The sequence below is a fragment of the Prionailurus viverrinus genome, chromosome C2 (genome assembly GCF_022837055.1).
Source record: "Prionailurus viverrinus isolate Anna chromosome C2, UM_Priviv_1.0, whole genome shotgun sequence".
NCBI classification, from domain to species: Eukaryota; Metazoa; Chordata; class Mammalia; order Carnivora; family Felidae; genus Prionailurus; species Prionailurus viverrinus.
The window spans coordinates 101,429,513-101,443,323 of NC_062569.1; the positions used below are offsets into that span (position 1 = coordinate 101,429,513).

The window sequence follows — 13,811 nt, forward strand, 5'->3', positions numbered from 1 at the left end:
ATTGATTGAAGTTTTGGTGGATCCCAGCCAGTACCTAAGGCAGAATGAGACCCAGAAATGAAATAAAAACAGCCAACTTGCATGATCAATCCTCATGTATTTTCTCCTGAAATTTCAGATGAAATAACTCCCCGAGAATAGTCAAGCAAAAGTTCCTCGACCTAAAAGATCTTTGTGTCTTATCATATCATCTAAGGGCTGCAAAGTCTGATAAGACAGGCTGGTTTTGAGTAAAATTAAGCATTATTTATTAGGTCTTACTTAAGCACTTTAAAAAAAAATTTCTATTTGGAAATAATTTCAAACATTAAAAAAGACTGCAAAAATAAAAACAAACAAAAAAAAAAAACCCAGGCATTCCTTTCACTTAGAATCCTCTATTGTTAATATCTTTACCATCTGCTTTTCTCTCTGTATGTATATGCGCATGCATGAATGTATATGCGTGTATTACATACGCATGCACACACATCCATTTGAGAGTACGTTATATACATACTCATACATCTATATGTATACATATATATACATACATGGCCATCTACCCCTAAATACTTCAGTGTGTATTTCCTGAGAATAAGAATATTCTCTTACATAACCACAGCAGAGTTGTCCATACCTTCCTCTAGTCTTCTGCCCATAGTCCAATTTTGTCAGCTGATCTGACAAATGTCAGATCTGAATTGTCAGATTTTCTCCGTAGCTTTTCTTCCCCTCCAGTAAAGGATCCAGTCTGAGGTTAGATATTGCAATGAATCGGCATGTCCTTTTATGTCCTTTAATCTGGAATATTTTCGAGAGCCTTTCTTCATCTTTTAGACATCTCCTGTTTTGTATTTATTTGATGTTAGTGATTGGATTCAGTTTATTTGTTCTCTGCTTTAATACTGCATAGGTGATATTGTGTCCTAGGGTATCACATCTGGAGGAGCGCTATGTTCATCTACTCCTCACTGGTGATGTTCATTTTGATCACTTGGTCAAGTTGTCATTTAACTTCTCCACTACATAATTACTGTTTCTTTTCCCTCTCTTGTAACTAATAAGCATCCTTCTGGCAAATCCTTAGAGACCATGTAAATACAGTAATTGTCATCAAAACTTCCTCCTTGATTTAGCAGTTGTTGATGAATCTACCCTGATCCCGTCTTTACTGTGATTCCACCCCCACCCCCCACCCTTGCCTTTTCTCTTTCTCTCTGTTTCTCTTTGCCTATATACCAATCATCTATTACTGGTAAGGACTCATAAGTTTCAGCTTTTTTTTTCAGTGGTTTCCAATTCATCAGTATACTTAATTGTATCAGTATTCAAATTATCCTAGATTTAGCCAATAGGAGACCCTTCAAGCTAACTCTTACATCCCTTGGGTATACCCCAGTGTTTTTTGGAATAAGTTCTTTTTTTCTGACATAACAAAATACTCCATATCATACTATATCTTCTTTGCCCTCAATCAGACACTGCTTTGAACAGTTCTGATTCCTAGGGCGCCTGGGTGGCTCAGTCGGTTAAGCTTTTGATTTCAGCTCAGGTCATGATCTCGAGGTTCGTTCCTGAGTTTGAGCCCCGTGTCGGACTCTATGTTGACAGCTCGGAGCCTGGAGCTTGCTTTGGATTCTGTGTCTCCCTCTCTCTCTGTTCCTCCCCCACTCGCTCTCTGTCTCTCTCTCTCTCAAAAATAAATAAACATTAAAGAATTAAAAAAAATTTTCTGATTCCTTTCAGCAGGAAATTATGTTACTGAGCAGAATTTGAGTGCCAGGTGTGCTCATTGCTACTAGAATATCTTGCTCATTGGTCCTTTCAAAAGACATACCTGGTGGGGCACCTGGGTGGCTCAGTCGGTTAAGCGGCCGACTTCGGCTCAGGTCATGATCTCACGGTTCATGAGTTCGATCCCCGCATCAGGCTCTGTGCTGACAGCTCAGAGCCTGGAGCCTGTTTCAGATTCTGTGTCTCCCTCTCTCTAACCCTCCCCTGTTCATGCTCTGTCTCTCCCTGTCTCAAAAATAAATGAAACGTTAAAAAAAAATTAAAAAAAAAGACATATCTGGGAAAGATAGCCATGTCTATATACTTAAAACACAACACATGAACACATATACAATCAAAATTAACACCACCAATGAAGGATGGTTGGACATCATATTATATAAATTATACATTTATAATTTTTCTTTCTTATGGACAGGTAACATATTATACAGTCTTTTCACATTGCTTTTTCTTCTTAATACTATCTCCTGGAAATCACTCTATACCAGTTAATGGAGATTTTCTTCTTTCTTCTTTTGACAGCTGTACAGTTCTCCATTTTGTGTATTTACTATAGTGTAATCAACCAATCTCCTATGTTTGGACATTTAGATAGTTTTCAATTCTTGGCAGTTACAAATAATGCCACCAAGAATAACTTTGTGCATATGAAATTTGATACTGTTGGAAGTAGAGCTTCAGGGTAAATTCCTGAAGAGAAATTGCTAAGTCAGAGAATAACTTCCTATATAATTTTGCTAGATATTGTCAAATTCCTCTCCATAGTGGTTGTACCATTTGGCATTCCTTTCAACAACATGTGAGGGTAGCCGTTTCTCCACAGCCTTGATAAGAGAGCATGCTGTCAAACACTTGAAATTCTTCATGAATGAATGGGGAAGAAATGGTGTCTTCATGAAGTTTTAATTTGCATTTCTTTTAATATCAAGGACTGAATTTTTTCAAGTGTCTAAGTTATTTTTACAAAATATTGACAATAGCCAAATTATGGAAAGAGCCCAAATGTCCATTGACTGATGAATGGATAAAGAAGATGTGGTATATAGATACCGTGGAGGGTTACTCAGTTACTCAGTGATCAAAAGAATCAAATCTTGCCATTTGCAACAATGTAGATGGAACTAGAATGTATTGTGCTAAGCTGAATAAGTCAGAGAAAGAGAAATATCATATGATTGCCTCATATGTGGAATTTAAGAAACAAAACAGATGAACATAGGGGAAGGGAAGGAAAAATAAGATAAAATCAGAGAGAGAAGCAAACCATAAGAGACTCTTAAATACAGAGAACAAACGGAGGGCTGATGGAGGGGAGGTGGGTGGGGGGATGGGTTAATTGGGTGATGGGCATTAAGGAGGGCACTTGTTGGGATAAGCACTGGGTGTTATATGTATGTTATGAATCACTGGGTTCTACTGAAACGAGTACTACACTGTATGTTAACTAACTTGGATTTAAATTAAATGTAAAAATAAAAACAATTTTTAAAGTTATTTTTATCTTTTTTGTGAATCATTGGTTCATATCTGGCTCATTTTCCCACAGGTTTTTAAAACTTATTTACCCTCAATATTTGTAAATTCTTTATCACCCCTTATCTATAATATATGTTGTGAATATTTTCACCTAGTTTATCATTTGCCTTGACTTTGGTCTTTTTCATGCAAATTGCTTTATTTTTAAGTAGTCCAATGTGTCCATCTTTGTTTTCATTGTATCAGCACATACATATTTCTATAGTTATATTGGTAGTAATAGTTACAGTATATATGCACTATGACTATATTATATATAACAAATATATATGTATATGTACCAAGGTATATGTATAAATATAACTATATAGTAATAATATCTATGCACTATAATAGCATATATATGTACATATATATAGATATAGATACGCACACATATTATGTATAAACATATGGTTAAGGAAATACACCATTTCTCGAGTTTTAAGAATGGGCACATGGGGCGCCTGGGTGGCGCAGTCGGTTAAGCGTCCGACTTCAGCCAGGTCACGATCTCGCGGTCCATGAGTTCGAGCCCCGCGTCGGGCTCTGGGCTGATGGCTCAGAGCCTGGAGCCTGTTTCCGATTCTGTGTCTCCCTCTCTCTCTGCCCCTCCCCCGTTCATGCTCTGTCTCTCTCTGTCCCAAAAATAAACGTTGAAAAAAAAAAAAAGAAATGTGTTAAAAAAAGAATGGGCACAGAATTTTGCCAAAGGCCTTTTAAGCATCTTCACCTTTTAAGAGTAATTGTATATTTTTCTTCTTAAGCCCTATTTATATGGTAAATTATGTTACGAGATTTTCATTATTTAATCCTTCTTATATTCTTTGTATACGTAATCCTTAAGTAAGGTTTTCAAGTCCTGTAACTATGTCTCATGCCTTTGCCTCTACTGACAGTCTCCTCTCTGAAGCTTTTTGAAAATATTTCTCATACTCTGTCCTGATATGATACCCTCTTCTCTATTCATCTCTCTTCTTTTCATATGTTTTTATTTGTTTAAATCTCTCTCTCTCCCATTAAATTCTATATTCACTGAAGGCAGGGAGGGTGTGGTTCTTAGATATTTTTTATATCAGTTTCTTGAGTTTGAAATCTACAAACCCTAAATGGCCATCTAAAAGAGGTACTCAGGAACAGTGTTTGTCATATTTTTATATTAACTGGCCACAGAAATTAAAATCAATTCTTGTTAAAATTATGCCAGATTCAGATCTATGAGGCATCAAAGCATGCCCTCTGAATCAGTGCAACAGTTTATGTATAACAAAAATCCAATGCGACCCAATTACCTATAAGAGTAGAATTATGCTGATCCCAACCTCGTAGTGCAAAAAATGGTTCTACCACAGATGGGAATCTTTTTTTTTTCTTTTTTCTGTTATTCCAGTAACTTTTTATTTTTTTTTTAATTTTTTTAATATGAAATTTATTGTCAAATTGGTTTCCACACAACACCCAGTACAGATGGGATTCTCAAATCTCTTTTCCCATTCAGCATGAGCAGATACTTATGCCTTGACCAGAAAAAGTGCAGCATAGAGAGGCTACGTCTTGTGCATGGTTCCTAGGTTATCAGGTTCACCACCAAATCTTTCGTCAAGATTCATGTAACTGTTGTTCCATCCCCTCTGCTCTGCCTTCCCAGAACTTTTGAGTATTTTCTGGTGACAGCTGAATGGCATTATTACTGTAATCAGTTTTATTTGTTGCTAGGACTTCTTTAGAAAGTAAATTGGGAGTCCTGACGGAGTTCATGGCAAAAGTGCACATGCACCTGGCATTTACCAAGGGTAGCTGGATGCAACCCCATCGGTGTTCTCTTCTTTATGCTGTGATCTTGGATTTGTTACTCTGCTCAGTGTGCCTCCCTATAATCACAATCTCACAGAGCCGTTGGGCAAACATGAGGAATCTGAGTGAGCCGACCAGGCGAAGAACGTAACAGAGGTTAGAAGAGTACAAAGTTGCCGGTGGAGGAGAAAAAATTGTATTCTGTTCTACTGTGTTCTCATTCCTGTGTTAATTTGCACCCGACTAATGTCCAGACCCATCACCGAAGCACTAGACCGAGTTTAAGAGTAATTTCAAAAGCATGCTCTGGCCCTGATCTTGCCTAAGGTCCTAGTCTCCTGCTCTCTGCTCATGCTTTCCTGGCATTCTGTTAGTAATCACAGAATCCAGGAAAATGGTCCCTATGTAGGAGCTGGGAGATAAAATGACCTGTTTTCACCATCTCATCTTGTGTTTCTCTTTGGTACATCAGCCCATTTCTGCCAGTTAATGTCTTTTTCTCCCATGGTGGTAACTTTCACTCACCATTCCAGCTGTCTCTGCTGCACACTCAAGCTTTGCTGTTGTCAAAAACTCAGGCTGTGTCTGTCAGCCCTCAGAGAACAAAGTTTCTGTATTTCTGCGGAGTCAATCTTCAAGTTCAAGCAAAGCCAACACCCTTAAATCAGAACGCCAAGAGGGCTGTCCTCAAGAACCTCTTCACTTGTTCAGAGCTTCTGAGACAACATTCTTTTCATTACCTCTGGCCTTTGTCAGATTCTCTAAACTTTTTGGCTTCTGATCTTGATTAATCTTTTTTCTTTTCTTAGTCGTTTTTTTTTTTTTTTCCTCCCACACTTTCTTGGCCATTTACCCTCAGGGGTTAATGATTTCTACTTTTCTTTGTTTTCTGTCAACAATTTTGGGCATTAAAAAAATCAATATTTACTTAAATGCATACAAAACATCTCTTGTCTATAGTACAAGGAGACACCAAAGCAATGAAATATTCTGATATAATGGAGATTGATCACACTGTGGACTGGAAAATCAGACATTGGATTTCCATCATTTTGGCTCTATCACTTCTAATTATGCGATACTGGGCAAATCAATTTCGCAGAGCTTCTTAACTCCTTTTTTTCTTTTGTAATATGACCTCTAATGCCCACCCTAGCCAAAGGTTTTATGATTTTAAAGACCTATAATGTGAAGTTGTTTGGTCCAGCCAACCACATATTCTTCAGTTAAAACAAAACTTAGGTTGAATTTTTTTTTTCAAAAGACTATTTGATGAATGCACATTTTCTCTCTCTAGGCACTTGCATATAAGCCAAAATATGCCTACCTCTGGACTTGCATATGAGCCAAAATATGAACCATATTTGCACATGAACCAAAATATACCTACCTCTGGACCTTATAGGTTAATCATTGCTATAATAATGCAGTGTAACAGTTATACAATTTCAGGAGCATACAATATTTAATTTTTGTACCTTTGAGGTAGACTGGAGGGTATTTGATCTAGACTGGGCTTGGCTTGGGTGGTTCTGCTCCGCTGTATGGGTCTCTCTTCTGCTTGGAGCTAGCAGGCTAGACTGAAAATGTTCTTCTCATGGTAATGGCTGAGAACAAGAGAGTGAGTCCAATCATACAAGCACCTTTCAAGTCTTGGGTTAGTTATACTCATGATATTCCGCTGTCCCAAACAAATCACATGGTCAAGCCCAAAGTCAAGGGCTGTTTATGGGTAAGGAAGCAGATATTTCTGAACAAGTGTGTCTAACACACTGTGCTTTGGAAATAGGTGTGAAAATGCTTATGCATGGCTTCTTCTCAGTGAAAATGAAGGCAGTGATGAAGACACGCAGAAACCTTGGAGATTTGACTCTAGTGTTGCTGTTTCTTTTTTTTTTTTTTTAAACATTTATTTATTTTTAAGACAGAGAGAGACAGAGCATGAACGGGGGAAGGTCAGAGAGAGAGGGAGACACAGAATCGGAAACAGGCTCCAGGCTCTGAGCTGTCAGCACAGAGCCCGACGCGGGGCTCGAACCCACAGACCGCGAGATCATGACCTGAGCAGAAGTCGGCTGCTTAACCGACTGAGCCACCCAGGTGCCCCTAGTGTTGCTGTTTCTTATGTGGGAAAGAAGTAATTCCACCTCTGGAGGGAGGGGCTGCTGGCTGAAGACAGGTTCTATGAACTTACACACAATTTTAAGGTGCAGGTGAGATGGTCATGTCATTTCAGTCAAATGAGGGAGATCAAGATCCCAGCCCTGCCTGGAAAGCATCTCGAGTGTCTTTATTTTGCAGATTTGTCAAGAATTCCTCTGACTCACCGAATGCATGTCCCTCTCGGGGGTAAGCAGATACTCACTGTATTCACGCTGGAGATGAATTTGCAAATGCCGACCAGAACTTATTTCTAAGACAAAAGAGGGGCACTTCCAAGGGGAGCTGATCTAAAAACACTGTGAGACATCTGTCATAGGACAGACTGAAGAATGACATGGATTTGTGTTGTACTGTAAAAGTGTCCATCCCTTTACTGAAACAATCTAAACATCCTCCATCTCTGCCCCTTCCACCCTAACCCCTCTGCTTGTTTTCATGCCTTTTAATGAGACAGTAAAATAAAGCCACAACTACCTGAACATAAATTACGGATGACTAATTTGTATTAAATAAAAATGACTACATATGGCGCAGCAGTCATACATATATGAAGTTAGTCTTATTTATTTCTTGAGAATTAATGAGGAATTGAGGGCAATTAAGGCAGCAAACATTAGTTTATTTTCCCATTCACTGGGCTGTATTTGTCATCTATTACTGCCTAGTGTATCACACCCAAAGTCGGTGGTGTTAAAGAACCAGCATTTATTATCTCACACTGTGTCTGCGGGTCAGGAATTCAGAAGAGGTTAGCCGGGCGGTTCTGGCTCTCACGAGGTCCCAGTCAAAGGATCAACTGAGGTTGCAGTTAACTGAAGACTTACGTGGGGGCTGGAGGAGGTGCTTCCAGGATGGCTCACTAATTGATACTTTCTGTTAGCAGGAGGCCTCAGTTCCTTGACGGGTGGCCCTCTCAACAGGGCTGCCTGAGTGTCCTCATGTCACGACAACTGGCTTCTTCCAGACACAGTGGGCAAAGAGAGATCAAGGTAGAAACCGCAACGTATTTTATGACCTAGCCTTGGAAATCGCACTCTGGTGACTTCTTATTGGTTATACTAGGCCTGGGACTGGTACTCATTTACAAGCCCGTGGAAGAGTGTGGCCCCGGATTTGAACACCTCTTTACAGTTTACACCCTAGGTGTCTTGCTTGCCTTACCCTAGCCCTGGTCAGCTACAGAAGTCAGTTGCGGTCACTATCACAGGGGACTATATAAGAGGCAAGGATCACACAGGACACACTGGAGGCTGGTCACCACAAGAAATAAGCACTTAACCAAGGTTCTGATTTTGTTTTTAATTTTTTAATGTTTATTTATCTTTGAGAGAGACAGAGCACGAGTGGGGAAGGGGCAGAGAGAGAGGGAGACACAGAATCTGAAACAGGCTCCAGGCTCTGAGCTGTCATCACAGAGCCTCACGCAGGGCTCGAACTCGAGATCATGACCTGAGCCGAAGTCAGAAGCCCAATCAACTGAGCCACCCAGGTGCCCCACCAAGATTCTGATTAATGAGAAAGGACTTCCGCTGGTTCAGTAGTTCTCAACTCCGGCTGAACACTTGAATCACCCAGAAGTCCTGATGCCAGGACTTCATTCCACAGGGATTCTGACTGAATTGTTCCAGAGTAGGACAGCCATGATGTTCAAAAAGCATCAACACACTCTCCGAGTTATTCTCACACGTAGTCAGGGAAAAGCACAAAGGAACTAAATGTTCCTTTTGAGATTAAAATCCATGCAGCATTTCCCTATCATATCTGACAGCAACATCTGTTCTTGCTTCCTAGGGCAGAGGTTCGGGGGTGGCTGAGAGGGACAAAGGGCATCAGCAGTTTATTCACTCAGGAACTATTGCTGACTACAGAACAAGTTTGGCTAACTAGGCTTCTTTTCCATCACCTTTGCATTCTGTTTGAACTATTTTGTAAAACACGGGAGAAGCAGGATTAATTCATCAATGCTAGTCTGATTTGAACCTGTATTTATTTCAAGACAGATCAAAATGTATAGATTGGATGAACGGGAGAGTCCCCAGATGAAAAAGAGAACAGGAATTACAGGATTTGGTTTGGGGTTAGGCTACCTGTTTACTCACACAACAGTTTGTAATAGTCTGATAGATGCACACACACACGTACAGATAAAGCTAAGGATGAGACCATTCTTAGTGCAGATCATTTTAGAGGCAAGTGAAGTGCTACCTGTGTCTACTAGGCTACTTGGTCATTAGCTAATTTTCCCTTGGATCCTTCCTCATCCCATGGGAGAGAAGGCTGGGTGGAACATGGTGGGAGGAAGTGGGGTTGGGACTGGTGTTCTTGTGCAAGGTATTCTGTTTTCCTCCACAAGCAAAATATTTTCAGTACAAAGACAACTTGCACTTATTTGGAACTCTTGCTAGAACTTGCACATTTTCTTCTTTTTGCAATTTTCTTAGGAAATGCAACAAACCTCAGAGATTGTCACACTTTTGGTAAATAGCTCAGCATGGTGGCAGATATCCAAAAAGAAGAGGCTCTGGCATGGACATATGCTTGAAACCATTGTCGTCACCTCAGTCAGAGAACGAAAATGAAAAATAAAAACACTGCAAGTACTTTTTAACAACAGCAGTCTGATTTGCACTTCTTACATAAACAAGAAAATCTCTGCAGATTGCATTGGGTATGGGTGTGACATAACCTCTCACTCTAGCTCAATTTCAGGCATGTGCAGATGAAAGAGGGTGGGTTGCTGGGAAAACAGGTCATTCACTTCTGACATCCACTTCAGCTGCAGTACAGGCTTGGCTCGAGGGCAATTATATTAATAAAGCACAATGTCCACCTTCTTGCAGGATTCTAGCCGAGTTCTCTATGGCAAAATCTCAAGGGACTAGAGTGTCTCCATCTCATGACAAGGCAGATCACTTCCAATGGACTCTTGAATGCAAGTGTACTTGATGGGGGGTGGAGGTGGCTTGAAAGGCGGGGGTCTTTCCATGCTAAGAAAAAAACATTGCTCTTTCATTGCTGAGAATGTGAGGCGGTGATTCAAGGAAGTAGGGAAGTAGGAAACAGAGCAAGAGACATGCCCACCGGTCCTCTCAGAAGTTTTCCTTGCATAACCTTCTGCTTGTTATCTGCATTATTTTAGTATCACTAATTAATATCTACATGGTATTTTATAGTTGGCAAAGCATTTTTATCATGACATTATTTAATTCATATCTAGGGATTGGATATTGTTCTCACCATTCTACAGATAATACTGAGGCTCAGAGGTCTTCAGCGACTTGCTAAAGAGAACCAGACCAGCAATTTAAGGCTTTGAACCAGAACCTACACTCTCCATGGCAACTGCCTCTTAATAGAAGAGGTGTTTCTCTTATGTGGGTTAAAACACTCCTCCGGAGACACAATTTTTAACTTCTGGGACCAAAGACTGAAGCTGTTCAAATAATCCCTTTGCCAACCTTACCCCCAGCCCTCACCCACACATTCGCTGTATACTGTGGGGATAGGTTTGAGGTGGGAAGAAAAGCTCTTCTGAATCCTTGAGTTGGTTGGTACTGGATGGTTAATGCCAGAATCCCTTACATCTGAATCTGTGAACATTCTTAAAGGCATCTTTATATAATGTTTCATGTTAGCACAACTCATCTCTTTGAAGTGTATCAGGCCTCCATGTGAGCAGCACAAATGCTCCAGCTCTCTTGACATCAGGACACAGAAATACAACTGTGAGAACATTTATGTCTCTGACTCAAACACCTCCAACTCTTCTCAGTAACTCCACAGCACCTTAATCTCTCCAAAAATTTAGAGGGAGAGGGGGAGGGAGAAAGAGAGACTCTCATCTCTATATAACACAAACATCTAAATACAGAATAATCAAAAAATCAATTCAAAATCTCAGATTCCCGTTTTCTCACGTTAATAAAAATATCTAATGCCTATTACCTGGCTTTCTGATGCTTTCACATAGACAATATATATCAAAGGTGGAAAAAATTCTAAGAAATCTGCATCTGTGTTTTTTCAGGGAAATTAATAACTCCTCAAGGTATATGGTAGCCAAAGTGTAGTCCTTGGCTAAGAGTCCAGAATTTCTGACTACTGGTTTAGTGTTTTTTTTTTAAATTTTGTTTTATTTTTCTCACCACGAATCACTCCCTGCACATGATTATAGAGTGCTCAAGGATACTTTCAGTAGAAGGTCCTGCACAGTGGGCACTGGCATCTTAGATAGTAGCTGTAAGAGATGTAGAAGAGATGCTCTCTATGTTGGAGGGTCTCCTCCAATCATGGTCTAATCTGGATCCCAAATAGCCAAGTCAGAAAAGTGAGGCTTAATATTACATGTCATTGCAGATTGCTGAGTGAAGGGAAAAGAATTTTGGAAAATATTTCCATAAGACAAAAGAGGGGCAACCCACCATTTACTTTCTTTTCTCCTTGGGGAAAAGGGAAAAGGGCGGTAAAAGCCCATTCTGCCGAAAAGCAGATGGAGTTTCTTAAAATTACCTTTCTCACTCAATTTCACACTTGAGCATCTAGGCCCAGCTGGGCCCAGGCAGTTCAGAGATGCATGAAAATGAAAAAAATAATGAAGATTAAAAGAAAAATCAGTTTTAGTTTTTGAGGTGAGGCAAGGCTCAGTTCTCATTTCATGCCCACTGACTTGTCCCATCTGACGAGTGTCACGGACTGAACAGAGGGGGACCCCAAGTCACAAGTTCTGCAACTAGTCCCAGCTGTGTGTGGTGCTCAGCAAACTGGGAAGCTTCTCTGGGCTTCCCCAAGCCTCATTTCCTCAGTTACATAGGAAGGGAACTCTGGACAGGAGTGATACTTCAGTGCTGCGTGAATGTTTTGTACTGAGAAACCATCTCTGTTCCTGCAGATTCAGTATGATACTCACATTTCTTTCTGGTATTGACACCATTTTCTCACTCCAAGACCGAACAATGCCATGCAGAAAGAGAGCAAGGCTGCTACGATCACTGGCCAGGACATTCCGTCTTTAGGTTTATTAACCACGATACCTGCAAAGGGCAGAGAGACGAACTTTCATGTCAAACTTTGGCAACTAGAAAGCATGATTAATTGAACTCTCTCTCCTACCTGAAACATGTTTTCTGCAAGGTCCACCACTGACTACAGTCATGCTCTGGGATCATATCTATGCCTTGTTCTCACTTCTCTTTTTGAGTTTCTGAAGTTACTGTTTATGTGAATGTTTTTCTTAGAATGTTAGAATGTTCCAGAATCCATATTTTTTCCCCCCCTTTCATTTTCCTGAGGCCCTGAACAATTCCTGGCACATGATGGCAATGAAATGTTATTTGAAAGAAGGAAGCGGGGCGCCTGGGTGGCGCAGTCGGTTAAGCGTCCGACTTCAGCCAGGTCACGATCTCGAGGTCCGTGAGTTCGAGCCCCGTGTCAGGCTCTGGTCTGATGGCTCAGAGCCTGGAGCCTGTTTCCGATTCTGTGTCTCCCTCTCTCTCTGCCCCTCCCCCGTTCATGCTCTGTCTCTCTCTGTACCAAAAATAAATAAACGTTGAAAAAAAAAAATTTGAAAGAAGGAAGAAGCGGGGCGCCTGGGTGGCTCAGTCGGTTGAGCTTCCGACTTTGGCCCAGGTCACGATCTCACCGTCTGTGAGTTCGAGCCCCACGTCGGGCTCTGTGCTGACAGCTCGGAGCCTAGAGCCTGCTTTGGATTCTGTGTCTCTCTCTCTCTCTCTCTCTCTCTCTGCCCCTCCCCCACTCATGCTCTGTCTCTCTCTGTCTCAAGAATAAAATAAAACATTAAAAAAAAAAACAAAAAAAGAAAGAAGGAAGAAGTAAAAGTGATAAGCTGTAGATTTGTATCCCAAATTTACTCCAGTAAAGGGAATTTTATATGTGAAATAATGCCCTACCTTTGGCTTCTCCTATTCTTTAAGGAGTCATTAAATGCTTTCTGGAATTTATTGAGTGTATTAGGAGGAGGAAGAAAGAGTAAAAGGCATTATAACTGTAACATTCCAATGCCTTGAAAGTCCCAAATCGAGAAGGCCTGGGTAATACCTATAGAATTGTATGCTCAAGAGACCATCATCTAAGACTTTTATTTAGATGTCACTTGAGGCATGATATCCAGAATAGAAAGTTTTTAATCCTTTCTACCATTGTCCCTCTTTTTCCTTCTTCCTCCTTCTCTACCTTTAGGCAATAGAAAGGGGAGAAGTGACCAAAGGAGTAAAGCAAAAGCCAGATAGTTTTGCTCTTTCTGTGGTCTGCAAAGGGTGGAAGTCAAAAAGTAAAGGGCTGGAGGGGCTGCTGGATGGCTCAGTTGTTAAGCCAACTCAGGTCATGATCTCGCAGTCTCTGAGTTCAAGCCCTGCGTTGGGCTCTGTGTTGACAGCACAGAGCCTGGAGCCTGATTCTGTGTCTCCCTCTCTCTCTGCCCCTCCCCTGCTCTCTCTCTCTCTCTCAAAAATAAACATTAAAAAAAAGTAAAGGACTGGTAGAAATTATACTGGTGAGTAATGTAGACTGATTTTTCTTACCCCTCTGATTATAGCCACACTCAA

At 40.6% G+C, this 13,811-nt stretch overlaps 1 protein-coding gene across 4 annotated transcripts in view; it reads right to left on the minus strand.

The window, feature by feature from the left end:
- Positions 1-9,221: 9,221 nt before the first annotated feature.
- CD96 (CD96 molecule) overlaps positions 9,222-13,811 on the minus strand; it is a 92,995-nt gene continuing 88,405 nt past the window's right edge. For all 4 annotated transcript variants that reach the window (XM_047876042.1, XM_047876041.1, XM_047876043.1 and 1 more), the window contains 2 exons: positions 12,158-12,281; positions 9,222-10,238 (listed from right to left, as the gene is read on the minus strand). In XM_047876042.1, coding sequence (XP_047731998.1) covers positions 10,130-10,238; positions 12,158-12,281 — 233 coding nt within the window. In that variant the 3' untranslated portion in view covers positions 9,222-10,129. The remainder of the gene's footprint in view (positions 10,239-12,157; positions 12,282-13,811) is intronic.